The 27617-nt window shown below is 36.5% G+C and overlaps 4 protein-coding genes across 5 annotated transcripts in view; 2 read left to right on the top strand and 2 right to left on the bottom strand.

Moving 5' to 3' along the window:
* The first annotated feature begins 1585 nt into the window (after positions 1 to 1585).
* On the top strand, positions 1586 to 9157 carry tnfaip8l2b (tumor necrosis factor, alpha-induced protein 8-like 2b). The gene is made up of 3 exons (XM_048153465.1): positions 1586 to 1799; positions 6620 to 6939; positions 8287 to 9157. The coding sequence occupies exons 2-3, from the start codon at positions 6622 to 6624 to the stop codon at positions 8527 to 8529; spliced, it is 561 nt and encodes a 186-aa protein (XP_048009422.1). The 5' UTR covers positions 1586 to 1799; positions 6620 to 6621; the 3' UTR covers positions 8530 to 9157.
* Positions 9158 to 10143: 986 nt separating this feature from the next.
* Positions 10144 to 12178, bottom strand: lysmd1 (LysM, putative peptidoglycan-binding, domain containing 1). 2 transcript variants are annotated; one of them, XM_048152682.1, is made up of 4 exons: positions 12041 to 12178; positions 11458 to 11745; positions 11040 to 11347; positions 10144 to 10753 (listed from the first exon to the last, which is right to left on the bottom strand). In XM_048152682.1, exons 2-4 carry the CDS (start codon positions 11635 to 11637, stop codon positions 10606 to 10608), a joined length of 636 nt encoding a protein of 211 aa, XP_048008639.1. In that variant the 5' UTR covers positions 11638 to 11745; positions 12041 to 12178; the 3' UTR covers positions 10144 to 10605. The 2 variants fall into 2 exon arrangements, with proteins under 2 accessions (XP_048008639.1, XP_048008637.1); XM_048152680.1 differs by having other exon boundaries at positions 11855 to 12124.
* Positions 12152 to 17358, top strand: scnm1 (sodium channel modifier 1). The gene is made up of 8 exons (XM_048152679.1): positions 12152 to 12783; positions 12891 to 12961; positions 13040 to 13128; positions 13213 to 13307; positions 13636 to 13736; positions 14200 to 14321; positions 14421 to 14556; positions 16187 to 17358. The coding sequence occupies exons 1-8, from the start codon at positions 12733 to 12735 to the stop codon at positions 16296 to 16298; spliced, it is 777 nt and encodes a 258-aa protein (XP_048008636.1). The 5' UTR covers positions 12152 to 12732; the 3' UTR covers positions 16299 to 17358.
* Positions 17359 to 17920: 562 nt separating this feature from the next.
* The window catches only part of tmod4 (tropomodulin 4 (muscle)), a 10887-nt gene continuing 1190 nt past the window's right edge, over positions 17921 to 27617 (bottom strand). Inside the window, exons 2-10 of the mRNA XM_048152678.1 lie at positions 24284 to 24446; positions 23091 to 23247; positions 22718 to 22840; positions 20217 to 20309; positions 19937 to 20067; positions 19612 to 19719; positions 18610 to 18753; positions 18377 to 18521; positions 17921 to 18279 (exon numbers count right to left, since the gene is read on the bottom strand). Of these exons, the coding sequence (XP_048008635.1) occupies positions 18257 to 18279; positions 18377 to 18521; positions 18610 to 18753; positions 19612 to 19719; positions 19937 to 20067; positions 20217 to 20309; positions 22718 to 22840; positions 23091 to 23247; positions 24284 to 24391 (1032 nt within the window). The 5' untranslated portion in view covers positions 24392 to 24446 and the 3' untranslated portion in view covers positions 17921 to 18256. The remainder of the gene's footprint in view (positions 18280 to 18376; positions 18522 to 18609; positions 18754 to 19611; positions 19720 to 19936; positions 20068 to 20216; positions 20310 to 22717; positions 22841 to 23090; positions 23248 to 24283; positions 24447 to 27617) is intronic.

Raw genomic sequence — 27617 nt, 5'->3', positions numbered from 1 at the left:
GAGGAAGCCATCAGGAAACCACTTAAGCGACACTTCCTGACTGTTGCCTTGGAGACGAGATTAATTCTTACTTTGCCCGAACACTCTTAGCTTTGCAGAAAAACAGAGATGTCACGTTTTCAGTCTCAATCTCACAACTGGAAGAGAAAGCTATTGTAACTTGAGAATTCAGCTGATAGACCTAACTACAGATCGTAAACAACACTTATATTAAGGGTCGAGCCAGATGCATCGATTCCTTTTGTAGTCCATTATATGCATTAGGGCTTAAGTCCAGATGGTTTCCATTCAGATAGCAGGCAGATAAGCAGCCTTTTTTAGTATGGACATTACCAATGCACAGACATTAGCCCTGAGGGTGTCTTTCTATTACACAGGACCAATTCATTGTACAGCAATTTCTAATGTTAGTGACTAAACAATGAAGTTTGCACAAGAAAAGGGCAAATAAAGTAATGTTATCAACCAGCGCTCCATCAGTCTCTGTTTGTGTAGTATTTGGTTGCTAGACCTCTAAAGTGAAATTAAATGTATAACAAATAGTTATCCATGTGTTATCAAAGTTATCAAAGGATGTTTGTGTATAAGGATGTTTCCTGCATCGTGAGCATATTTAATCTTGTGGAAGTTTAGAAAATAAACTTCCTTATACATTTTCATACTTTTCATTTGTATACTAACAATATGTGCTTATATACATAGAATTCTTTGATTTTTAAGTATAAAAAACTATTAGGAGCAAAAAAAACACATTCCTTAATATCTCTAGTGAACATGCCAAAAGACAGCATGGGGAATGAAGTATTTCCCTCTTGTTATTATCAAAGTTTTAAAATGCATTTTGAAATATTGAGATGAAGCTGAACCTTGCTGACACATAAATGTCAGAGAAAAATCTATGAACTGATCCTCAGCCAATTTGCATAAAATCAATGAAATTTCTGTGTTTTTTGATGGATAAACAAATAACTGTCCTGGTCATGCAAAGTGCGAGTGTTATTCAGAGAAATATAATGTCATGGTTTTGTAGGCACAAAAGATCGAGACACTGATCAATAAGCAAACAACACTGATGGAAAACAGACTATAGTTCTCTTGAAAAATTATATTTATATGTATTATAATTTATTAATTAAGTGTCCAGTCCTCAAATCTGATTGGCTGACCTCATTTCCATGAGTGCTGCAATACAGTACAGGGTACTGGGAATTTTCCCTGTTTGTATCGCTCTGATTGTTTTGTTTGTGACGTTCCAGACCTAAAAAAATATAACTTAATATAGAACGTAATAAATCAAATATCGCAATTTGAGTCCAGTAATAATGTTAATAGACATTTTATTGAGAAACATAGCAGTGTTTGTGATGACTGTGGCTGCATACCAGTTCTACTGATCACAAAGAGACTAAAACCTCCCCTTTCACTGGGCCGCATCCAGGATTACTGCTGAATTCTTTACAAGAGTTGCACTTGTTAGGGCAAGCAGACACACCGTGTCAGCAGCTAACACTCTGACAGGGGTGGAGAGATAGAGAGAGAGAGAGAGGGAGAGACTGAGTGAGAAGCACTCAGGGGTGTGTCTTATACATTTAGTTCCTCAAGGAAGTAGAAGTCAAATTATCTTGTTACAGTGGACTTGTTACAGCACAAGAGAGATTGTAGAGGAGTTTTCTTTGATTTCACCTGTCTGAGGAGATTATTTCATCACTCACACGCTGGATTTCAACCACCTGATCTGAGCGCAGAGGGAGGACAGAGAGTTTGAACAGAAGAGGGAGAGTGAACGAGAGAAAAGCCAGGTGAGTTTGTCTTAGTCTTGACCTCTGCCCTCTCCTCCATCACATTAGAGAGCTCTGTGATTATGTATACATGAGATGATGTTACTTCAATGGATTAAAAGCATGGTGCACTCTTTCAGAAGTTGTTAAGATAAAAAGATGCCAGCATTCTGTTTTAACAGCAAAAGAGGCTTTAATTTTACAGATTTGCTTTGGTTAAAAGTGTCTGCTTAAAAAATATGGAGGTTTGAAGTCAATAATGTCAAGTTGAAACTTGTTCAACCACTCCCATGTTACAACTAAACAACTAAAACTGGGATAGTTGATGTTCCGGTAGACCTTTTATAAACAAAACAATGTCCAGTCTTTTTTATAAGCCAGCAATATGAAGAAAAAAAAAAAACTTCTACTGAAATCAAGAGTGCGATGCCTCATATTCAGGGTCAGCAGTGTCCTAACCTTGGTGAACTCATGCTATGGATAGATTGTGAGCTTTTTTTGTAGCAGCATGTTTCAGGAGAAATTGGCTGCTGTGGGTTTAACTGAAAAAATATGGGGGGAAATCTATGCCAAACAGCCCTGAGTTTCACTTCCCTTATGATCAGGTTTGTACATTGTTTGGTTGTATTAAAAAACAACTTTCAAGTGTCTTTCACATGCATACGAGTGCTAAAACAACACTGGACTTTTACCACATACATGCCAGTAATTAAACTGTAATAAAATACAGTCAGTATTAGGTAATAAGGAAAGTTTTGCACAATATGTTACATCATCACAAACTCAAATCTCAACGATCAGGTGCTGTGGGGAGATACTGAGGGGGAAACACATGGCACAATCAGCAAACTCACCGTTTATCATTGTATATCTGTGTAGACAGGCATAAAAATGATTTCAAACTTGGGTGGACACATTCAGGCGTGATTCTTTAATGATTTCCTCCAAGTAATAAATCTAAAAGCCTGTTATTAGAGAATATCAGGTTGAAAAGACCAGCATATGTTGTGTTTGGATGCTGGCCCATTGATTCTGGTATGCTGACCAGGCATCTTAACTAGCTTAACCAGCTGGTCTACTTCAGTCAACCAGCTTTTTTTGTTGATCAAGAATATCATTATAAACCAGCTTAGAAATCCATGCTGGTTTAAGATAGTTCGGTTAGGGTTCTCTCTGCTAAAGTAACCATCTTAAAAGCAGTCTAAGCTGGTTTAAAGGTCATATCTGGCCACCCAGGCTTGTCTGTGGCTAGTTTTAGAGGGAGAAGACCATCTTAGCCTATCTTTAAAAAAAAAAACCTTAAAGTTTAATATCAGTAAACCACTAAGCAGGAGTTTTTCAGCAGAACTGACTTTCTATAAATCACTTTAAATTAGCCTAAAGCCATTCAGAAACATAGTGCTCCCACTCACACACTTAAAACAGGACTTCCCACACTCTCATTTTTTATATACATTTATTGTAAAAGTCACATTTGACCCCTCTCAATAAAAACCCCCAAAGAGTAGGCTGCTAAGTTCTGTGGATCTCAGATGCAGGTTTTGACTCGTCTCTTCTGTGCTGTCACTAGAGCTTGTGCTGTGACTCGCTGCTTTGTAATGACAGGGTGACTACTGTGGTCTTTAGGATGGAGGAACAACATGATTTCTCACATCCTGTAAATCCCCTGGGCTTTACACACATGTGAACACACACACATACACAGAGAGAGCCTCAGGCTATGCACTGAAGTCATCTGAGGAATGCTAAATATTTACCTTGTCTGTGATAAACCTTTAAATCAGGAGAGTGGGTACAGATGGCCATTTCACCTGAAGAGGTATAAAATTAATGAATTTGCTTAACCTTAGATTACTTTAAATGTTTTATAGCTGGACTAAAAGTCAATTGTAATCGAATTAGGGTAAAGTTGTTTATATCTCATCTTGTCAGGTAAGAATGAAATCTGGGTCGGCCTAAAAAAAAAAAAATCCATGAGCACAAGAATTTTAAATTCTTTTATAAATATACAGTGCTTTTATGTATTAAATAATACATTTTATCAAATAATATTAAAATATTAACAAATTATTATTATTTATGAATAAATGTTATTGTATTAAATAATATATTTTATCAAATGAAGAACTGTTACAAATTTTTTTTAAATATTTTATTTTATCACATTCATTCTTACCTGATGCACATGATTGACTATTTACACATAAACTGTGGTTTCTTATTTAAAATAATATATTAAAATATATTTCTTACTATATTTTAGAATGTAGTGAGGTAATGTAGAGTAAAAATTGCAAAGAAAATATCATACCAAGTATACGCCTGATCTGATTAGATGTTTAAGAACTGATTTTGAAGTCCAGAGGAGAACCAATAATATATCTATTTATATTTATATTTATTTTTTTAAAATGTAGCCATGTGGTCAAACACATCAGATCAGTTTTGCTCTAATTAGAGTAAATGAGAAGTAGTGAGTGTTAAACCCTAGGATTATGCTGCTTTCACAGTTCAACTGAAGTGTACAGCATGTTGATTTGTTTAAATCGGTATTTATGTAGTTGTTTTGATGTTCCATGTCGCAGAACTTAATGGCTGTTCTAATGCATTCAGTGCTTCTAATTGAATAGAGTTCATTAGGAAATGAAACTCTAACTGCATTAAAATTTAATCAGGTTGGTTCGCCATAAACAGAATTGGATTTAAAAAGCAAAACAGAGCTAATGCGGCTTTGAAATATTACATCACTTTTGGCATGTCTTGATTCATTTAAAAAAACACAGTGCATGTCATTTGCATGTTAATATACTTTGCAGTTATTGCATTTGTTACAGAATTGCTGCGCAAATTATGAGTACATCTGTAATTTAGTTAAGAATTTTTAATAAATGCTGTACAAAAAGATAATCAACAATGACAAGAACACTAGTAAATATGTAAACCTCAAAGTTGCATTAATACACCGAAGAACATTTCTAAGCAAATAAGATGCCTGTATCATGATACAATCTGAAGATTCATGTAGGAACTTGTGAGTACTATGCAATGAGTATTTTTTTCATACATGTCTTTGCACGTTCTCCTGATTATACAATCTGTGAAGCAATCCTAAGCTATGCTGTGTTCTACATCAGCTAAAATGTTTAAAGGGGACCTATTATGCCTCATTTTACGAGATGTAAGATAAGTCTCTGATGTCCCTAGAGTGTGTATGTGAGGTTTAAGCTCAAAATACCCCACAGGTCATTTTTTTACAGCATGTACAGCATGGGTTGAGCAAAAACGCACCGTTTCAGTGTGTGCCCTTTACATGCAAATGAGCTGCTGTGCTCGGCCTAAGAGGGCGGAGCTTCACGAGCTGATTCTCCGGTGTCAGGAGTCAGTCAGGACACACTAAAATGTCTGAAACTGCAAATATATGCTGCATGGAGATAGAACAGGTATAGTTTAGTTTAATTTCAGTTGTGCATTAAAATATTACCCATAAACTCTCTCTCCCTTGCAACATACATAGCAAAGTACATGGATACACTCGCTACAACTAACAGTAAACAAATATATAAAAACCTTATGCCTTTTCGGGTGGTGCTTAATAAACTGGTATACTTTATATCTGTAAATCTCCAATGAACTGTAATAAAGTGCTCTCACCTTCATTACTGCCGTATCCATTATCACTCTGGAGGCTGTAAGCTGGATCACGAACAGTTTGTACTAATCTGTCCTTGAGTAGCACATTTTTAGCACAACCTCTGTTTTGTATTGTCCCTTTGTATTGACATTCGTTCACAAAGCAGTCCTTTGCGAAATGATTTGCGCGGACTTAAACTAATTTCGGTAGAGTTGAGGGAGCATTTTCTTCTAAAACAAAATTAATCCACCTCATCTTCAGTGGCTCAGATTTAGGGAGTAAATAGAGAGCTGTGTGGATTAATCCATCCAACTACAGAACACCTAAAACGCTTGGGAGACGTTCTCGTCCGTGCAGCAATGGCGGACTGTGTACAACTCGCTGTGAACTCACTCAGGGCGGTTCTCTGTTAAAACGTCAGTGTCTGTCAACATTCGTTTCCGGGTCTGTGGCTAATGTGACGTCACATTGCCAGGAATCTGCAAACGGCTTGTTCTGAGACACTGCTTATGATTTATGGGGATTAAAAAAGGAGTGGTTGGATTTTTATCATTATAGGGTGGTTGTGTACAAACACAATGCAAAAGTGAATTTTGAATAATAGGCCCCCTTTAAAGTAAGTGCATGTCAATAATAGTTCAGTTAATATTATTGCATTTAATTATATTGTACAACATTGTCATCTACATTTAAACATGATGAAATACTGCATGTTTTATCAGACACACTGATCACAGATGTTTGGATGTCATTGAGCAGCATTGAGAGTCTAGTGCTGGATGTGATGACACGTCATGAGAGTCTTGAGAACAATTAGTGTTGTTTATGAGATGTGTGGGCAATGATGAGGTCCTATATGACATTAGCTTTCCCCTGAAGAACAAAGAGTAAAAGTAAGACTGTAAGGGGACTTCCCCATGGTGGGAGTTCTCCCAGGGCTGACAGTCTTACCAATACACAAACAGAAATAAAACTCAAGGGAAAATTCGCAATCATAAGAATATTTCATAAATATCACCATGTGATAAGGGCCATTTTACATTAAATATAATTTTTAGACTAAGATTAAATCTGTTATGCTAGTCTCTTAAATAAAAATCATATAGAAAGTGACGCGTTACACTAAGACAAAACACAGCGTATTAGGAAGTAACAAACCATAAATATGAGCATTTTCAATTATTATTAATCTGTTCTTTTCCTTTTTAAGATATGGAGACGTTCAACTCCAAGGACATGGCTCTCAAGGCCCAGAAAAAGATCTTGAGCCAAATGGCCAACAAGTCTGTGGTGCAGATGTTTATCGACGACACCAGCAGTGAGATTCTAGATGAGCTTTACCGTGTGTCAAAAGAGTACACTGGAAACCGCTCAGAGGCCCAGAAAGTGGTGAAAGATCTCATTAAGGTGGTGGTGAAGATAGCGGTCCTTTTCAGGCACAATCGATTCAATGATGAAGAGCTAAAGCTGGCCCAGAATTTCCAAAAGAAATTACACCAAGGAGCCATGACAGCCATCAGTTTCCATGAGGTACACAACATCTAACATATTTGACTAGTATTTTCTGAATTAATGTTCCATGAAATTAATTCTATGCTTTATTATATATACACCGATCAGGCACAACATTATAACCACTGACAGGTGAAGTAAATAACACTGATTATCTCTTCATCCTGGCACCTTTTAGTGGATGGGATATATTAGGCTACAAGTGAACATTTTGTCCTTAAAGTTGATATTAGAAGCAGGAAAAAATGGGCAAGTGAAGGATTTGAGCGAGTTCGACAAGGGCCAAATTGTGATGGCTAGATGACTAGGTCAGAGCATCTCCAAAACTGCAGCTCTTGTGGGGTGTTCCTGGTCTGCAGTGGACATTATCTATCAAAAAAGGTCCAAGGAAGGAACAGTGGTGAACCGGTGACAGGGTCATGGGCGGCCAAGGATCATTGATGCACATGGGGAGCAAAGGCTGGCCCGTGTAGGTCCGATTCAACAGACGAGCTACTGTAGCTCAAATTGCTCAAGAAGTTAATGCTGGTTCTGATAGAAAGATGTCAGAATACACAGTGCATCGCAGTTTGTTGCGTATGGGGCTGCATAGCCACAGACCAGTCAGGGTGCCCATGCTGACCCCTGTCCACTCCCAAAAGCACCAACAGTGGGCATGTGAGCAACAAAACTGGACCATGGAGCAATGGAAGAAGGTGGCCTGGTCTGATTAATCACGTTCTTTTACATCACATGGATGGCGGGTGTGTGTGTCGCTTACCTGGGGAACACATGGCACCAGGATGCACTATGGGAAGAAGGCAAGCTAGCGGAGGCAGTGTGATGCTTTGGGCATTTTTCTGCTGGGAAACCTTGGGTCCTGCCATCCATGTGGATGTTACTTTAAAACGTACCACCTACCTAATCATTGTTGCAGACCATGTACACCCTTTCGTGGAAACAGTATTGCCTGGTGGCTGTGGCCTCTTCAGCAGGATAATGTACCCTGCCACAAAACAAAAATGGTTCAGGAATGGTTTGAGGAGCACAACGAGTTTGAGGTGTTGATCTGGTCTACAAATTCCCCAGATCTCAATCCAATTGAGCATCTGTGGGTTGTGCTGAACAAACAAGTCCGATCCATGGAGGCCCCACCTCACAATTTACAGGACTTAAAGGATCTGCTGCTAACATCTTGGTGCCAGATACCACAGCACACCTTCAGGTGTCTAGTGGAGTCCATGCCTCGATGGGTCAGGGCTGTTTTGGCAGCAAAAGTCGGACCAACACAATATTAGGAAGGTGGTCATAATGTTATGCCTGATCGGTGTATTTGTAACCACATTTGTACTTCATGTTGATTAAAGTCTCTTCTTTCCTTTTTAGGTAGATTTCACATTTGACAAAGGGGTTATGTCAGGGATCCTGAAAGAAAGTAGGGACATGCTTCTGAAACTTGTAAATACTCACCTCACACCAAAATCCCACGGACGCATCAATCATGTCTTCAACCATTACGCTGACCCTGAGCTCCTCACCCAGCTTTACAACCCAACTGGTCCCCTCAAACCCCACCTCACCAAAATCTGCAACGGGCTTAACAAACTGCTGGAGAACGGGACATTATGAGGACAGCGAAGCACTGACAGACTTTTACAGGATTGGCATGGAGGGCCACCCGTGATCTCAAACTGCATACAATGCAACCAAAAAAGGCAGAACGTGACTGACTGAAGGCATTGGACTTCAGTTCAACCTTTGAAATAGTGTTACTGTGCTGTTAATGAATATTCATTCAGTGGCCTGATAGTGTTAACACAGCCACAACCACTGCCTGAGTGAGCTCAGATCAAATGTAAAAATATCGTCTGAACAATTTTTTTAAGCTCTGACACTCCAGCTGCATTTGATGGAGGTTTTCTAGACTACTTATTTTGTAATAATGATGTTTAAACCACTGGGATTCTGCCCACTCTGCTGTAAATTAGAGTACAATGTATTGCTCAATACTGTAGCTGAATATTTACCTCCAAGGACAACAAAACAACAAGAACCAGAACACAAAAACACGTTTTAGTGAGGCACTCTCTTCACACTGCCATCTAGTGTTACCCTGTGGTTATGGCTACGATATACAAATCTAAGCTTGGCACTACAGTCAGGAACTATATTTTGACATGAACATCTCTGAGAGGGATCGCCTGTGTTCTAAAAAGGAACAACCACTAAATAAATAAATAAATATCTACAGCCCTCACTCACTGCTTATGTAATTTGCATACAGTGTTGCAATATACTACGATTCAAAAGTTTGTGGTGAGATTTTTTTATAAAAATATTTTCATCAAGGATGCCTCAAATTGATCAAAAGTGACAGTAAAGACATATATAAAGTTACAAAAGATTTCTATTTGAATAAATGCTGTTCTTTTGAACTTTCTGTTCATCAATCTAATGATTCCTGAAGGATCATGTGACACTGAAGTCTGATCACTGGCTGCTGAAAATTCAGCTTTGCCATCACAGGAATAAATTACATATTAAAATATATTAAAAAATAGAAAGGTTATTTTAAATTGTAATAATTTACACCATTTTTACTGTAAGCTATACTGTAATTGTAAATGTATTTGTAAATGTATGACTACATTTTGTTGTTTGGAAAACATTCATATTCATAGTTATTGTCTGAAAGTGTTCCAGGTTAGAAATGCGTATGATTGATGGAATGCTGCAATTCAGTTGTGACATCAACTGAATAACACAATGTTTGCTTTAGTTACATGTTACAATGTGGCCGTTTTCAACTAAAACTGGAAAACTTTTTGAGTTTTGGCCATTCATTTACACGACACCAGCATTTTGGGGGCCTGATATTCCAAAGTTTTGAAAAAGATACTGCTATCATCTCTATACTTTTATATTTTATATTTTTAGTCATTTTCATGGATCTGTGTGAACTGGGATCATTTTTACAAAGTTGTCGTCTGTATGCGAAAAATGCAAAAGAAAAAACCTTTTCCTTTTTTAGAACATTGCTATCGTGTAAGCGTACCCTTAGATCATCTTCTTTGACACTGATTATCACTCAAGATTTCAAAGACCAGTTTAAAAGACCAACATCAGTTTGTGTTTATGGCATTTAATCTGTTGTAGAGGTTCTTTATCATGTTAGGAAAACATTATAAACCTATCAGGAAGAAAAAAAAAAAAAAAAAAAAAAAAAAAAAAACCAAGCACAAGACTGCAGTGCAAAACTATGCATTGAAAGATGCAGATGTCCAATGGCACATTCCCAAATACTTTTTCAGTTTCCTAAAACTAAAGTACTTCTATCCATTATTTGTGAGGTAGTATTAAATATGAATTAGCAAGTGCACTATTTTTAAAAGCTACATTCCTGATTTCTTTTGCTCAAATGCAGTCGTCCACATCAAACCTAAAACTCTCATTACTTTGGTTACAGCAGAATTATAATTCACATTATTACTTTTAGGTATCAGGCTAATGTTTTTACAGTGCTAATATGGGTGCATGTCTAAAGCTGTTAGCAGTTTTATATAAACAGGACTATTGCAAATCTCTCCAGCAATCCCAATCACATTTTAAATACATGAAACCAGAAGAGGGAGCCCTCTAAAACATTCCATCTTTACCAATAAACAGAAAACAGTCAGAAGAGTCCTACACCAGAATAAACCTACATCAGAGCTGGAAGATTTCATCCTCCCTATCCCTCAAATTCCTGGTCCGTCTGGTGATGGTAACGGGAACAGCTCCCAATACGGCCTGATGGGAGGATACTGTGTTGAACTTCAGATTGCTGTGACGGAGTTGCTCCATAGAAGAGAACCTTTAAAATGCAAAAGTTAAAGTTTTATGTGATTTCATTACTGGAATTCATTTCAATACTTTCATTTTGGAACTGATTCCTTATAAGTGGATAATGGCTTTCTATACAGGTGTAACCTGTTTAATGAATCAGCTGATGTTCATTGTAACCCCTCCTGAGTCATAGAACTCATAGTTGAAACTTGCTAAATGACTTGCTTGACAGCAAACAAAACGATTTCAATATGTGTACTTTGTAACACCCTAACAATAATGACAGCAGTCATAATTTCATTTCAACAACTTACTGTTTCTCTCCCTCCTGGCAGGTTTTCACAGCTGCTTGTTTTGACTTACTGATCAAGCTGTCTATTTTTTTCAGGTACTCCACCGGTGACAGATCAGCATTAATTTCACATCTACTAGGGTCTGTTTGGCTTTGGGGAGTCTCATTAGAAATCTCTGTGTGTGATTGTGCTGGACTTGACTCCTCCTCTGTCAATTCCACCCCATTTGTGAAAGACACAGACTCTGTCAGCACAGGGATGAAAAGGGACTCCTTCAGGAATATTGAATCATTTGTGTACAGTCTGTTTGCCCTTTTGATTTGCTCCATCTGTAAAGAAATAAAAAATGTTGATAATTATGTCATTACCTCAAACTAACCCTTTAAAAAGCCAGAATGACCTTATTCTTCAAATACCTGCTTCTGATTAGCCTACTTACAGACACGCCGTACTTCAGTGATAGTCCTTGCAAAGTTTCACCGGGCTGAACTTTGTGTTCAATTCGTCTTTGTCTCACGGGTGATAATGAAGAGGACACCAGGCTGCCGTAGGACCGGGTGCGCTGGCCGCGGAGGAGGCCGTGAGTCCCGGTCTGTGTCGCTGAGTGATCCGCGGACATGACCCGACCTCCAGCGGGATCAAGCGTTTAACTACTAATGACTTAGGATGAACTCCAGCTGACCATCTGCGGCTGCTGAACGCATGACGGCAGGACTCATAACAGCTTCTGTTATGAGTCAAATTAACGGAGGAAATAGTCAGCAATAAACATAAACAATCCCTTACTTAATGGTCACGCACTTGAAATAAACTGTTCAGCGAGCTACATTACGAACCGATATAAAGCTTTTAACGCCACATAACCAGTGGATAAATCACACTGTGAGAAATAATAATTAAATCCTGCGTAACGTTAGTCCCAGAGAAGTTTTAACTGATATAAGTTAATGTGCTTCGCTTAAATAAGTGGCGCCTCTAAAATAAAATCAAACATTAAGAAATATACAAACTATACAACCTACCGGAGCCGTTACATTCTAATCTCTAAATTCAGACACTGTTGAAACTTATTTGTTACAAGCCCTTAGCAAATTAGCTTAGCTTCTGTTGCCATGGCGTCGGCTAAATGTAAGATCCGCCCATGTCTCACTCATTTCGGCGAATCGGTTCCTTCGGACAATAAGTAGGTTACAATGGTTCATGAGTTCTTTTGCTTGGCGTATAAAGCTTAGTTCACCCAAAAATGAAAAGTCTGTATGAATTTCTTTCTTCTGCTGAACACAAAGGAAGATATTTTTGAAGAATGTCGGTAACTAAACAGTTGTGGGGCACCATGGTATTTTTCCATATGGAAGTCAATAGTGCGGATTTTTCAAAATATCTTCCTTTGTGTTCAGCAGAAAAAAGAAATTCATACATGTTTGGAACAACTTGAGGGTGAGTAAATGATGTCAGCATTTTTATTTTTGAGTGAACTATCCAATCCTTTTATTTCGGACATGTCAAAAACCGATTCAGATTTGCGAACCGGTCTACTAAGAACCGACTCCAAAGAACGATTCGTTCGTGCATCGGACATCACTACCCACAATCCCACAGACAAAAACAGGAAGGAATGGATGTTTTTAGTAAGCCTGCTTATCTGTTGTAGAGAAATAAGAAAAACTACTTATAATAACGTTACCTAGAAGTATAAGACCGCGGGTCACCAAACATGTCTTTCAAACGGGAGGGTGATGATCAAAGTCAGCTAAATGTACTGAAGGTATAACAAAAACAGCAAACAGACAAATATGTGATATTTATTTGTAGTACACATGCACCAGTCCCTTTTCTTTTTCTCACAGTCTTTCTCTATCTTTCGCTTACAAGAAACGACGCGTAGCAGATCTTCTGTCAAACTTTATCCCAGACGATGAAGCTGTTCTGATGAAAAACGGAAGGTGATTATTGTATTGCTGGTTGTCTGAATTGCTTCCAGAAGTCTGTGACTGAATTTATCCCATTATTCCTCACTGTAGATACAGCTGCCTTGTGTGTTCTCACCGTCCTGTATTTGACACTGTTGATATGCTCGTGGTGCACAGGAAGGGAAAGAGACATCTTGAAGGTGAAATTCTACCTATGCATTTACTCAGCCTCTGTATAAAGTGGCATTCAGGATTTAAGTCCTCTTTGGTCTATTCTTTTATAGGAATGAAATGGTTCTACGGCAAAAAGAATCAACTGCAACGTGAAATTGATAAAAGAAGGCATCAAGACTATGTCAAAGCAGAAGATGATCGACAGGTGTCTGAATGCATTTTCTTGTCAGTTTATACTAAAGTCCATCCTTCTTGTATTTTTCTAATTTAATAAAGTTTTTTTCAATCATTACTTTTTTATCATATCAGATAATAATTTATACATCAATCTGAGTGAAAAGTTTATACAAATTTTCAACCGCTTTAGTATTTGATATGTCTTAAATCAGCACAAATTTGCTTGTGATTAGCAACCTAAAATAGTGCGGAGAATGTTTTAATATAGTTCTATTTTTTATTTCCAATTTTTACTGAATTATTTTTGAAGGTTTTATTTTGACCCCACAGTACATACACATATTGCTTGTCCTCAGGAACCCTCCAGTTCAGCTCCTCTACTGAGCCAAACACGCAAAATTACCCATCATGCCTTACTCAGAACTGCTCCGTACAGTAGCTGCCACAGAAAGGCCAGGTAATATCTTTATGAACCTTCTGTTTTCATGTCAGAATTATAGTCCTCTGTAGGCTGTTTGTGTTTTTCTAGTGTCTTTGACCTGTTTTCTGCAGAACTGCTTTAAAGCTGATTCAGCCTCATTTCAGAACTGATGAACTTTGCAACATCAACAATGAACTGAACTGAAACAACATTTTCATGACTCGAGCTTAATAATGATACTATTTTATTCCATAGCATTTCTTATAGCTGAATTCTTAATTGATAAACTTTACAAAGTTATTGAACTTAACTGAATCAACATTGAACTGACATGAATAATGAATTGAATAATGACACTAATGTCTGCTGTAGAGCTGCTTTACAGCAGAATTTATCTCATATTTTGATGAAATCTGTATTGTATAAAGTGCTAGATAAATAAAGATGACTTGACTTGATTCATTTTGCACTTATTGTATCATTTTCTACATTCATCAAGTGAACGAACTGAATCGTCAGGATGTGGTCAAGAGGATAGAAATGATCAAGTCAACAATATCAACCCCCACACATCCATGAGGACAGGAAGTATTGACTCCATGTCAACAACTAGCACGACAGGTATAACAAAAGTCTGTTTTTTTTTTAAGGAAAGATACATTTTGTGCTTATAATTCCTTTTCATTTTCCATATGCATGCATGCCAATTGTCATCTGTAGTGCATGAGGGCCAGACTGAAGGGAAAGTAGAGACAAAGAAGAGAAAGAAAGGGTCCAGCATTGTGACATCCGCTGATTGTGAGCCTCTAACAGAGCAGAGACGCAGAGAACTGGACCACTACCTCAAATTAAAGAGGTATGACAACACTCCATACAGTGACTCACATTTAACTCACATTACTGGCTATATTGCAGATGAATCACCTTCGATAATGAACGCGATATTGCGTGGCTTGTCAGTGAACTACGCCTCTGTCTATTAAATGCCACTCCATTTGAAAGCAGGTGATGGCGATTTAGCGGTAATCAGGGAACCGGCTTTACTGATGAAATGCGCGTGACAATCACATGCGATATATCGCCCAGCCCTAGTACTGGGGCCAGTTGCATAAACATATGCAAAATGTTAAAACTGTAGATGTGTCCCAATTCACTTATGTTTGCACTATTCTAAGCTATTTTGTAGTATAAATGTTAGTGTGCCGATTAGTGTGTTCACACTGAAAATTCCAGTATCTGGATGATGCACTTGACCCAGAAATGAAAATTCTGTCATTAATTACTCACCCTCATGTCGTTCCAAAACCATAAGACTTTTGTACATTTTTGGAACACAAATTAAGATGTTTTTAATGAAATCTGAGAGCTTTCTGTTCCTCCATTGAGAGCCTACCTAGGCAACTACCACTTTCAAGCTTCAGAAAGGTAGTAAAGACATCATACAAATGACTTACGGGTTTGAAACGACATGAGGGTGAGTAATTAATGACAGAATTTTCATTTTTGGGTAAACTAACCCTTTAACCGAAAAAACAAAGTGTGGAATGTTGGACACTTCATGCACTCAACTGTCACAGCTTTCAACTGTCGCAGTTTTTAACTAGTCGGACCAACTAAGGGTGGCCAATGGGTCTAACTTTTTGGATGCTAATTGAAACAATCTACCTTTTTATTTAACTGACTTAAAGGGTTAGTTCACCCAAAAAAGAAATTTCTGTCATTAAGTACTCACCCTCATGTCGTCCCAAACCCGTAAGACCTTCGTTTGTCTTCGGAACATAAGATATTTTAAGGTATTTTTGATGAAATCTGAGGGTATCTGATCCACACATAGGCAGCAACGTCAATGCACATTTTGAGGTCCAGACAGGTACTAAAGACATCGTTACAACCGGCAACGTGACTACAGTGGTTCAACCTTAATATCATGAAGTGACGAGAATACTTTTTGTGCGCAAAAACAAAGCAAAAATAATGACTTTATTCAACAAATTCATCTGTCCCATCATACTGCTACGCTGTTTTTGTTGCAGATCTTCAGTGTTTATGTCCAAACTGCGGCTCAGTATTGGTGGTTTTAACAATGTCTTTACTCTTTAGTACCTTTCTGGACCTCAAAAGGTGCAATGCCGTACCCTCGGATTTCATCAAAAATATCTTAATTTGTGTTCCAAAGACAAACGAAGGTCTTACAGGTTTGGGACAACATGAGTGTGAGTACTTAATGACAGAAATTTCATTTTTGGGTGAACTATCCCTTTAAAGTTATGACCTTTCTTAAAGTTTAAAAAAAACAAAAGACTAACTTGTAAGACTTAGTCCAATCAGTTTATGTAAACGGCCACTGATGTTAGTATACAAATAAGAATTAAAAAATAATGTTTACGTCACATGGAGATTATTAAATAACTGTATGCTTCTCATTTATTAATATTTAGGTGACCGCTCTCTTTTTCTCCTTTTTTTTTCCCTCTCCACTATTTCAGTTCAGGGTGGCTGCAGGACCGAAGTGGTAAATGGGTAAAAGATGAGAATGTCGAGTTTGACTCCGATGAAGAAGAACCAGCTCTGTTGCCTCCCTGCAGTGAATCTTCATAGCAGACTCTGTTAAACAGCTCCATACTGTTCAGCAACTGCAAAAAAGGCTTCAGGCTACATTTAAACTGAACTGTGTGCAAGATGACGACAGTGTTCTCGACAGTCACAGCTCTCATATGACATCTTTTACGTGTGACCCACTTTATATACAGTAAGGTTGAAACTTTAAGACATTCTTTCTGGAAAAGAATTTGAGCTGTTGCGTTTTGCAAATTGTATTAGTACTGTGTACTTGCCATCTTATTTTTAAAAAAAATCTGATTCTGACCCAATAGAGGATGTTTTAGAAAATGCAAAAAGAATGTCATATATAAATAAAGTTATAACCTCTCAGTCTGTTCAATCTCATGTGGTATATTTTTACAAATATCATTATCATTTTCCTTTCCATGTGTGAATGTTGGTTGCATGATTGAATAGGGCCAAATCTGTTCCAAATCGAGAACAGAATGTGGAACGGCTGCTTCGTACTGTGGTTCCTTTGCCAAATGCCATCAGAGTGATCTTGGCATAGTGGGACCACATTCTGCAATAGACTTGTTAAGTTTAGTCACCCACAGAAATCAAAAATTCACTTTTGTGACTGCTGTCGCTTTTTACAAATTCTTTAAAAAACTGTACTTGTTAATTGGTGGCGCTTGAGAATCTTCATAGGTTAGCAGCTGTTCCAAAGGGGAGCATAAATCTCCTCGAGGAAGGCGGTATATTTGGAGCTTTGTAACTCAAAGCCATCAGCCTGGGTTTCATGACTGGGCGGTTCACGTGTATAAATAGGTTAGCTGAGGGGGAGCAGGAAGCACGGCTGTGGGATATTGAATAGTTCCATTTGTTTTTTGCCTCGGGGTTTGGGTCATCATTTGAAAAGGTTAATCATATAATCAAAGTTATGAAATGACTCATGCATCATTTTATCTCAATCCTCTTTTAATTTAATAATGCATAATCTAAATCTAATCTAAATCATAACAGAGTCCAGATCTTCAAATGATGATGAAGCTGTTTTTTTGTTTTGTTTATACAATGAGTCTGTTGAGAGCATCTGCTTTAAGAATGCATTACAGTGTTTACACAACCCAAAAGTTTGTTTTTTGACAAATTTCATCAAGGCAGCCATTATTTGTTTAAAAAAATGCAGTAAAAACAGTAATATTGTGAAATATTATTACAATATTTTTTTTTTCTACCTTAATGTATTTTAAAATGACTTATTCCTGTGATGGCAAAGCTGAATTTTCATTATTACTCCAGTCTTCAGTGTCACATGATTCTTCAGAAATCATTCTAATATGCTGATTTGGTGCTCAAGAAACATTTCTTTTTATCAGTGCTGAAAATGGTCGTAATGCTTAATATTTTTTGTGGAAACTGATTTTTTCAGAACTGTTCGATGATTAGAAAGTTAAAAAAGAACAGCATTTATTTGCACTAAAAAAAATCTGTAAAATGTAAAAATATCTTTACTGTCACTTGTGATCAGTTTAATGCTTCCTTGCTGAATAAAATATTTTCACACAAAAAAACATACTGACCCCAAACTTTTGAACAGTAGTGTGTCAGTGCTTTGATAGAACAAACCTGGGTTAAATGATGGTTTTGTAATTTAATAAATCTTTGAAGTCTGATTAGACAATATACATTGTAATATTTTATTTGAAATATTTACATAAAAACTTACCTATTACCAGAAAATTAACTGAATAACTGGTGTCATTTTCAAGTTTGCAAACTGAGGTATTAAAGAGCAGGTCAATTTTATTAGGTCAGAGCTTTTGAGTTGATGAAATCCACAAAAAGCAATGAAGTCTCATCAAGCTGGTGATAATGATATCCACAATGGCCGATGGTGAATGGTAAAAGCTGTTATGTTGTCATGGCTGTTGTTGGAGTGTCTGTAGGACTCCAAGAGTGCACATGGAGAACTTTGATACCTCCTAGATGAACTAAACTCCGTCTTCTTTTCATCTTACTCTCTGCTGACGAACTGGATATGGGATAAAAGTACAAAAATATCAAGTTCAATGAATAAAAATGTAGTACAAGCTGCAATATTTAAGAAAATAATATGAGAACACGCTCACGGATATCATTGTTTCTGGTGATGGCCATGGCGGCTCTGGCACGTGGGCCCTGCTGAGTGAAGTGATAGCCAATCTTTATGATGCTGGGGTTGTTCTCCAACATAGATGCAATCTCCATCTCAACCGAGTCACCCAGTTTCTGTCTCTGTGAGAATGCGCATGAACTATTTAGTTGTATGATTTAAACACACATGCCATCAGATGTTTTTGGCAGGAGTATTTTAGCCTCTTACTTGGTTGTCAATCTTAATCTCGGTCAGGGTGGAGTTCTCTTCTAGTGCCTTGATGATGGCCATCATGCCTTGTGCAGTAATGAAGTTGGACTCGATGTTGAGGCTCTGCAGGGTGGTGTTGGACTGTAACATCTCAGCTACAGCCTGACTCACAGGAATAGAGCAAGAGAAACAACTGATGTCGACTGTCAATAATTTCCATAATACAGAAAAAACTGAATTGAGCAATGATTTTATGAAGAATATTCAAATGAACTATTGATTAGTCAAGAAAAATACACTACAGTTTAAAAGTCTGGGGTTGAAAAAAATTGTTAATGTTTTTGTCTCATGCTCACCAAGGCTGAACTTATTTTATCAAAAATTTAGTAAAAATATTGTCAAATAGTATTATAATTTAAAATATTTTTTTTCTATTTTCATTTATTTTTAAATGTATTTTATTCCTGTGATGGCAAAGCTGAATTTTCAGCATCATTACTCCAGTCTTCAGTGTCACATGATCCTTCAGAAATCTTTCTAATATGCTGATTTGCTGCTCAAGAAACATTTCTTATAATTATCCATGTTAAAAACTGTTGTGCTGCTTAGTATGTTTGTGGAAAAAGTGATACATTTTTTTCAGGATTAACCGATGATTAGAAAGTTCAAACAAACAGCATTTATTTGAAATATTTTAAAATCTTTTGTAACATTATGAATGCCTTTATTGTCACTTTTTATCAATTTACTGCATCCTTGTTGAAAAAAGTATTAATTTTTTTTTAAAAAGTGACCCTTTTGAACAGTAATGTACATGACTAAACTTATTATTAGTTATGATAAATTGTCCAAAAAGTTTTTATTTTTATTTACAGCATTTTAAAACTACACAACTTTAAACAGACTAAGAATTTATTTGATCAAGACACATTTTCAGATGTGTATATGGAAGAATAATGAGATCGAAACAAAGGAATGAGAGACTGAAACAACATCAGAAGCAAAGGGTTCGGGACTTACAAAGGCCACGGGGTCATTGCTGCGTGTCCCAGCGATGCTGAGGCTTAGCACGTTTGTGTTGCGCTTCATAGCCTCAAAAATCTCTTTCAGGGTTGGGATGGGAATGTCCTACATCAACATAAACGCTCATTAACATCACCATTCCGCTCAAGCAGAGAAATGCATCAATTCTTATGATTAATTATGGTAATTAATCAGAAGTTTGCAAGAAAACAAATACTGAAAGTGTAATTAAGCAATCTGTTTATAATATTAATGCTATGTCTAGCATGTAATGTGATTATAATTATGCTTATTGAGGTGTCAGTACTGTAAGCGTGTTTACCGGGATGTTGTTGAGGTTGACCTCCTTCAGCCTGCTATCGTTTTTCTGGAGGCAGCGGAGAGTGTCTTCCACATCTGTGTCATTGGGAGGTTCGTCAGGATAGATCTTATACACATCTGGTTTCACCACACCTAAAAGAGAATAAACCGACGAGCTTATGATACGTAAGTTCATATTGTGAACATATAAGTGACTTTCGGTTAATTTACAAAAACTCACTATACAAAAACTTAAGTTCGACATTAAATGGTTTGGTGTTAAATGTGTTGTAAATACATACTGTTGATGCCTTCTGTGTTTGCAATCTTGCCAGTAGTGTTCAGGGCATCATAATATTGCTTGTTGCTCATGAGCGTGTACATCCCCAGGATGGCTGCGAGGATACAAGCATCTCATTAGATAATAATTTAAACATCCAATACTCTCAGACTGCTGTTACAGGATGCCAGTGAATATATGATTATGTTTTAATAAAAGCATAATAATAATCATTAATAATTATTAGTTATTAAAAAATTTGAAACTTAAAATATACATAAAAATATGTTCTTTATATTAATAATATTATATAATACAATACAATTTACTTATATATTTAATATAAAATAAATAAAAATATAATAATAATATTAATAATAATAAATTATAATTTAAAAATCACTTATATTTGATTTAATGATAAATGTATAAATAGTAATTATAATTATTAATTTTAAATTATATAATAATTAATCAGTTCCTTTTAAATAATTATTTTATTTAACATTATTAAAAAACAAAATAATAAGTACATAAATTACTAATGCTTTTTATATAATTATAGATATAATTGTGGAATAGCTTGTGAGAAACACTGGCACAAATCATTTAAACTGACTAGATGCGTGTCTCTTAAACTGTAAATTTGCAGTTGAACAGCAGGTGGCGCTGACTAACCACTAAACCCACCATTAATAACTTCCTCTCCATGTTTCAATTAGCAGTGGCTGGAGTGGTGAACAAAAACATTGTGGCAATAGAAGATAAAAATTGGGATTGGGCCAGACCTTGCCTTTATACTACAGTTCTGAATGACATTTTCAGATACAATAACCAGATTAAAACCACCGGCATAAATAAAGGGGTCCTAAACTGCATTTTTTATGTTCTTTAAGGTCCACCTATAAGTTTAGCAAGATTTTTACACCAATAAACATTCAGTTTTTGACCCTTATTGTAGGTGCATTCACACCCGATTACTGTAACTATTCTGACTTGTAAAAGGTATTCACGTGATCATAGAACTCGTAAATACAACTTTATACTTATTTTCTGAGCTACAACTTGTACCACTTGACCGCTGTACCACTGCAGATTTATTTTTCGAGTTAATAGTGCAAGAGAAACATGTAAGTCCGAAATCCGAGGACGTGAAGTACAATGTCACGTGTTGTCATCTCTTATTTACAGTAATTACGACATGGCGTGAACAATGTACCATTGTTTGTTGCACTGTCATTCTTATTTTCAACATTAATTGTTTTCAGTAAAGTGAAAGTAAAGTGAGTAGGCTACATATCAAACGATCTGTAAGAGACAAAGCAATTGTGACACATGGTAAAAACATTGTTTACTAATACATGACTTGCAAATTGGTGGGCGGGGCTAAAGAGGCAATGAGATAGAAGTAGGCGTTGATTTTCTTCTGCAGAGGCGGTCCTTGGTCGCACTATTACGCCATACTGATACAAAATCCTAAACAAGTCATTTTAGGAGCTTGGTTTCAGTAAAAGCTTTTTATGGACTAATGAGGAAGTTATGAGTTCTGAAACTTCAAGGATATTTTTTATAGTATAATGACCTCTTATATGTCAAAAGGAAAATTTGATTTCTCAATTCATGACCCTGTGTCTGTACAATCCCCAGTTAGCTGCTGCATCTCAGCAAAAGCGGACTCATCCATAAAATCACCAACGGCAAACCCCTATTGACAGTTTAATCCTGAACTGGACGTGTTCCAGAGTTAAAAATGTGTTCTGAATGAGGGGCTCCGCTGGATAATCTGCACCCAGTGACACGCTCCAAAACTCATGTGTGTTACGTTCACAACTTTAAATGCCCTTAAGGGCAAAGGCGTATTATTAAGTGCTCACAACCCAGCTCAAGGACAGTTAGACTATTGATCGGTTTCAATCACTTTAGTATGTTACATCAAGAAGAATGTGAATTCTTTGTATGTTGCATTTTTAATAGGAGCAGTAAAATAGCTGATATTTATGTTTGGTTAAATACTGGCAACATACAGTCGCAAAGTTTTTCTGGCCTACAGCCAAACATTTTCACTCCATCTCTGCTCATGTTGACTAGTTGGCCGTTGCTCATTTTATTTTGGTGAGCTGCTGAGCTTGGGAAAATAGATACTGCATGGTATAATTCTGTGCATGACCTACTCCATTCATAGTTCCACATGTAAGTCAGCTAGGCTGGTTCTCTTATATATATATTAAAAACAAAATTGTCATATGAGACACTGATTGTACAAATAGAGCAGATGAAATTAGAAAGGGTTTGATTGACAGATGTTATGCATGGGGTTTTGTGATCAGCTGTTTACAATAGTAAATAGAGGATCAAATGTGGATTAAAGTCAGAGCCGTTACAGGACGTTACAGGTTATAAGTGAGGATTAGTTTTAGAAGAGTTGTAACGCATATATTTAGAGCACCCTGGGCCGGATATCATAAAATATTTGATGTCATGTGAACAGAAACAACAGGAACAGAGCAGAAATGTGATGGCCACCTGCAATGTCACACATTTCAGCATCTGTTGCATTCCTCAGTGCTTCCTCCAGCTCAGGTTCCAGAGTGATCTGCTCCTCCACAGGGATTTGTCCTGACCCTGGTTTAGGGACAAAGGCTTTACCTACAGACAGCAGAGAGAAAGCGAAATGTTCACTATACTAATTTACAGCTAAAACAGAAATGAACAAACATAAACAAATAAAATTATAATTAGAAAATTCAAAATTAATTCATTATTTTAAATTCTAAAATAATAGATGTCTTTATTCTCTATGCATGTGTCAGTTGAATATCTCAAAGCATGTTTTGTTTACTAAGGGTTTTCAGATATTAGAACTGTTACATTACTGTCAGACCAATGGTGGTGGTACCTCTCTTCTCCCCTGTAAAGGGTACCAGATCGTCTCTGTCCTGGTGTTCCATGGCCTGCTTCTCCAGGTAATCCATCAGGGCGAAGCGATCAAAGGGACCTGTGGGACTTTTCTTGGTCTGGTCACGCTGGCGGAAGCCGGCTGGGAGCATGGCATTCTGAAAGGTCAATAGAAGTGTATAAATTTTAAAACCATCATTGCTACACTCTCCTGCATGTTTGTGCTGTTTACAAATGACATGTGCCCCTGTAGAAATTTGATTCTGAGTGGATTTTAACTTCAATAAAAAGTATGTTCAATAATTAAATTGAACTATTTGTATATGTAAAAAGTTTTAAATGATTTCTGCAACCAGAAATCACCCAGTGGGACACAAAATGTATTTTCAAAATGCCAAAGCTGCTTTTTTTTATTGAAACAAAATGCATGGTGATCATTGTCAAGTTCAGCAGCAATTATGCTTATTTATTATGCAGATCTCTGGAATACTTGACTCTGATTGGTCAGTCGCTGCATTCTGCGTCACACGTTTGTAAATATTCGCTGTTGCCAGTGGCAACGCTTTATATCTGACCACTGTTCCACTGAAACAGTGCTAGTTTAATTGTCTCTTGTATCACACCACAGGCCTTTTCTTTCTTGTTTTATGCAAACGCAGCTAGTGCAATCTTGTGTCTCAAGATCACCTTGGGTTTATTTTTGACCGGCTGACTGGACATTACCTCTTTCTTATTTGTTTGTTTGGTTCATTCGCTCATTCATTCACTCACTCGCTTGTTCATTTGTTCATTCTTTCATTCGTTCGTTCATTCATTCACACTGCAATAAATGCTTTTCTTACTTAGTATTTTTGTCTTGTTTTCAGTCCAAATATCTAAAAATTCTTAAATCAAGATGCATTTACTAGATATTATGTCTTGTTTTCTGGAAAATAAAATCTAAATTAAATTAGTTTTTACTTAAAACAAGCAAAATTATCTGCCATTGGGGTAAGAAAAATAATCATTTTTTTTTTTCTTATCGCATTGGCAGATAATTTCGCTTGTTTTCTCATCTTGTCTGTAACTGATGTCTCCTTACAAATAGGTGCATGTGGAAAAACCTTTTAATTGCTTATGCAAAAGGTCCATAATGTACTCATATGATACCTAGCTAGCCATACTTGAGATTTAAAGAATTGCATAGCATAGTACCTCAGGGTCCATCTCCTGCAGTTCATACTCCAGCTTCTCCAGCTCCTCGGCGCTGAGGCCCCTGAGGATGGCATCCTCGTCAATGTCTCGGGGATCGCTCTTAGACATGCTTGCGGCTTGTTGTTACTCTCAATTCACACAGCTCGCCCAGAGACAGCGGGCCCTGCGAAAGAGATAAAAGTTTAAGCCAGAAACTTGTGCAAAAAACAACTAGTTTTACTATATTTGGCTTGCAAATAAGGCACAATAATGGCTGCTTGCTTTATTCAGTCCCTCAAAGCTTTCTGTACAAGTTAAGAATGAATGGGAAAACCTGATTTTCAATCCAAGTCACTTTCAGCCTAGCCAAAAGAGCCAGCCACTGAAAGTCCATGATAGATAGGGAACAGCTTACATTGTTAAATGCCACAAAGCCCAGCTGAATTAAAAGAACAAGGCTAGCATTTGTGTACAGGAAGAGCTCTTAGGGGTCTGAGGGTACAGTGTACTTGGGAACAGAGATTTGCCTTTCTGACAACACCATCTAATTATTATAGTGTACGAACAGATCATATGGGACGTGAGGAAAGAACTCACTGCTTCTTTGATTCCAAGGCAGAGAGACAGAGAGAATCTTGTCTATTTTTAGTCTCTGAACAGTAACGCTTGGGTTTTGGGTTACAGTAAGGAGGAGAAGGTTAGAACTGTGAGGAGTTATCACTGGCTCACACTCATGTGAAGGTGGCCCATGCTGCCGCCTGCCCGCCTGTGAAACAGGCTGATAGAGTCGTGGGCTAGTCCACAGTTTCAGACCACCACACCCAAACTAGATCTGCAACATAAACTACAGACAATACAGCCTAACATGTTACAGACCTCGACTCGCCAGTCTAGCCTTAACTTTGAAATAGTTTGAAATAGTCACATAGTTTATTTTATTTTCCAATTAAATACCAAAACATTTTTAATATAACATTGTGCATATTGTTTTAAGCATAACCTCATAGCATTATGTTAGATTTATGCATAAAAAATGTGACCCTGGACCACAAAACCAGTCATAAGTCACACAGGTATATTTGTAGCAACAGCCAACATTGCATTAATCAAAATTATCAATTTTTCTTTTATGCCAAAAATCATTTGGATATTAAGTAAAGATCATGTTCCATGAATTTACTTTTGTAAATTTCCTACCATAAATATATATTAAAAAAATATTTTTGTGAGTGGATATGCATTGCTAAGGACTTCATTTGGACAACTTTAAAGGCGATTTTCTCACTATTTTTATATTTTTGCACCCTCAGAATCCAGATTTTCAAATAGTTGTATGACGACCAAATATTATCCTATCCTAACAAACCATACATCAATAGAAAGCTTATTTATTCAGCTTTCAGATGTATCGAAAACAGGTCTTAATATATTATGTAATTCTGTTTCTCAAGTAAAATGATCTAGGGGTTTTGTTTTGTTTTGTTTTAAGAATGTTTAGATATTTTTTACACAGAAAAAATAGACAAGAATACTGTCCGATTTTGAATGATTTTATATATAATTTTATATAAGGCTGCAGTATGAGTTCCATCTTCCACAGCTTGTATTCGAACTGAGATGGCTTTGAATAACACAAAGCTAAAGCTCTCCAAAAATGTTTCATTTGTAATCTTATAAATGCTTTTGATATGTAAATAATTTGAATCAAATTGCTTTTTTTAAGATGGGCGATCAATGTTTACAATCATGTGGCAAAACCATTTGGAGACCAGTGAGGTCATGGTCTATAAATATATGCTAATGAACATTACTGCTAAATTTCACACAATGAATCACACAGATCTGTTATGTTCCACACTTTCATGAACTGATACTTGCTACATAATAATTCAAATAGATATTATAAAATAAAATAATTAGCAGATTATTAGAGTTGGTCACGCTAATGTTATATAATGTGTTTTTGTGTTTGTTTTGGGTGTGTATTTGTGGTTGTATGTCTATCAGAGGTGTTAGACCAGAGTAGCATGGCTCTAATTTGTAAAGCCAGTGACACAAACACAGGATCACAGAGCTAAGAACAGAAAATAAAAACTAAATATTGTAGACATCAATCAATCCACCACATGTGCATGTGGTACACGTTTACTGATTCATTACATTACAAAACTCACAGTCCTCACCTCATTTTAAGAATAATTATTAATCCTTAGCAGAAAAATGTACTATTTTATATTTATCTAACTAGCTTAAGTTTAATTGTGCAATCTCAGCTTTAAACAAAAGTTAATGACATTACCTATCTTCCAAATGACCTTTCCCTCAGAAATGGATAATGCATCTGACACCAGTCTTTCAGGAACCTGTCAGTCTACAAGACTGACAGATCAGGGATTATAAATAGCTATTAACTATTGTCTCTTCAGTCTTACAATAAACATACAGCAGGCCTTCTGCTGACCAGGTGTCATCTTTTTGTGTTGTGCGCATGTCCCAGAAAAAAAAAAAACGGCTGTTCTGCACACCTGTTCTCACAGCTCTTAAGTGACATCAACTCAAGCCTAAAAAATATTAGCTGAGTTTCACCTGTTCATGCTCGCTGGTTGTGAAGAGGGTTTTTTAAATAAGTCCTTCAACATGGAATGCTTGTTATTTCACTGTTGCAATGCAGCGGCTAACATTTGACATTTCCAAATAGAAAATATTTCTTTAACTCAATTATATTTTTAGTTAGTACAGCAACTTCAAAAATCATAAAGATACAACATACAAATTATAACTATACTTTGATCTTTTGAATAAGAATTTAATATCCTGTGCCTGGAGTTCTGTTGAATTGATTTGTGTGTAACAGATATAATTTTAAAAATGTTATAATATAGTGTTCAAATTATAATTATTATAATGATTAAATTACGAATCAAACAAAAAAATCCAACAGGACATGTTTATTGAACTGTTTTTATTGGTTAAACTCACGCAAAAACAGTGTTGACATAGCTACACTCTTAAAAATAAAGCTTCAGAAGGAGGTTTTTGCAGTGATGCCATGAAGACAGTTCTAAAATAACAATTTTTATCTTGATGTGAAGAAAATTTAAAAATCTAAAGAACATTTTTTCCACAATAAGGAACCTTTTGTGCAATGGAAATGTTAAATGTTCTTCAAGGAACCATCAATGTCAAAGAACCTTTGTTTTTAAGAATGTAGAACTTCCAAATAAAAGTTTTTTAGTGGCATCAGTGGTTCCAAGAAGAACCTTTAACGTCAATTTTAAACTTTCCATTGCACAAAAGGTTCTTTACAGTGGAAAAAGATTTTAACTGTTCACTGAAAAAGGATCTTTTGTGGCCT

Source organism: Megalobrama amblycephala, linkage group LG13 (assembly GCF_018812025.1).
Source record: "Megalobrama amblycephala isolate DHTTF-2021 linkage group LG13, ASM1881202v1, whole genome shotgun sequence".
Taxonomy (NCBI): Eukaryota; Metazoa; Chordata; class Actinopteri; order Cypriniformes; family Xenocyprididae; genus Megalobrama; species Megalobrama amblycephala.
This window is presented reverse-complemented; position numbering and strand designations above follow the sequence as displayed.

What these genes read in the sequence shown, in the direction of transcription:
- tnfaip8l2b (XM_048153465.1), top strand. Translation starts at nt 6,622, where the DNA reads ATGGAGACGTTCAACTCCAAGGACATGGCTCTCAAGGCCCAGAAAAAG. An exon ending in CAGCCATCAGTTTCCATGAG is followed by an intron (nt 6,940 to 8,286) that starts GTACACAACATC and finishes TTTCCTTTTTAG; the next exon opens with GTAGATTTCACATTTGACAA.
- scnm1 (XM_048152679.1), top strand. Translation starts at nt 12,733, where the DNA reads ATGTCTTTCAAACGGGAGGGTGATGATCAAAGTCAGCTAAATGTACTG. An exon ending in GTTCTGATGAAAAACGGAAG is followed by an intron (nt 12,962 to 13,039) that starts GTGATTATTGTA and finishes TCCTCACTGTAG; the next exon opens with ATACAGCTGCCTTGTGTGTT. An exon ending in AGCTGCCACAGAAAGGCCAG is followed by an intron (nt 13,737 to 14,199) that starts GTAATATCTTTA and finishes ACATTCATCAAG; the next exon opens with TGAACGAACTGAATCGTCAG.
- lysmd1 (XM_048152682.1), bottom strand. Translation starts at nt 11,637, where the DNA reads ATGTCCGCGGATCACTCAGCGACACAGACCGGGACTCACGGCCTCCTC. An exon ending in CACTGAAGTACGGCGTGTCT is followed by an intron (nt 11,348 to 11,457) that starts GTAAGTAGGCTA and finishes ATTTCTTTACAG; the next exon opens with ATGGAGCAAATCAAAAGGGC. An exon ending in TGCCAGGAGGGAGAGAAACA is followed by an intron (nt 10,754 to 11,039) that starts GTAAGTTGTTGA and finishes TGCATTTTAAAG; the next exon opens with GTTCTCTTCTATGGAGCAAC.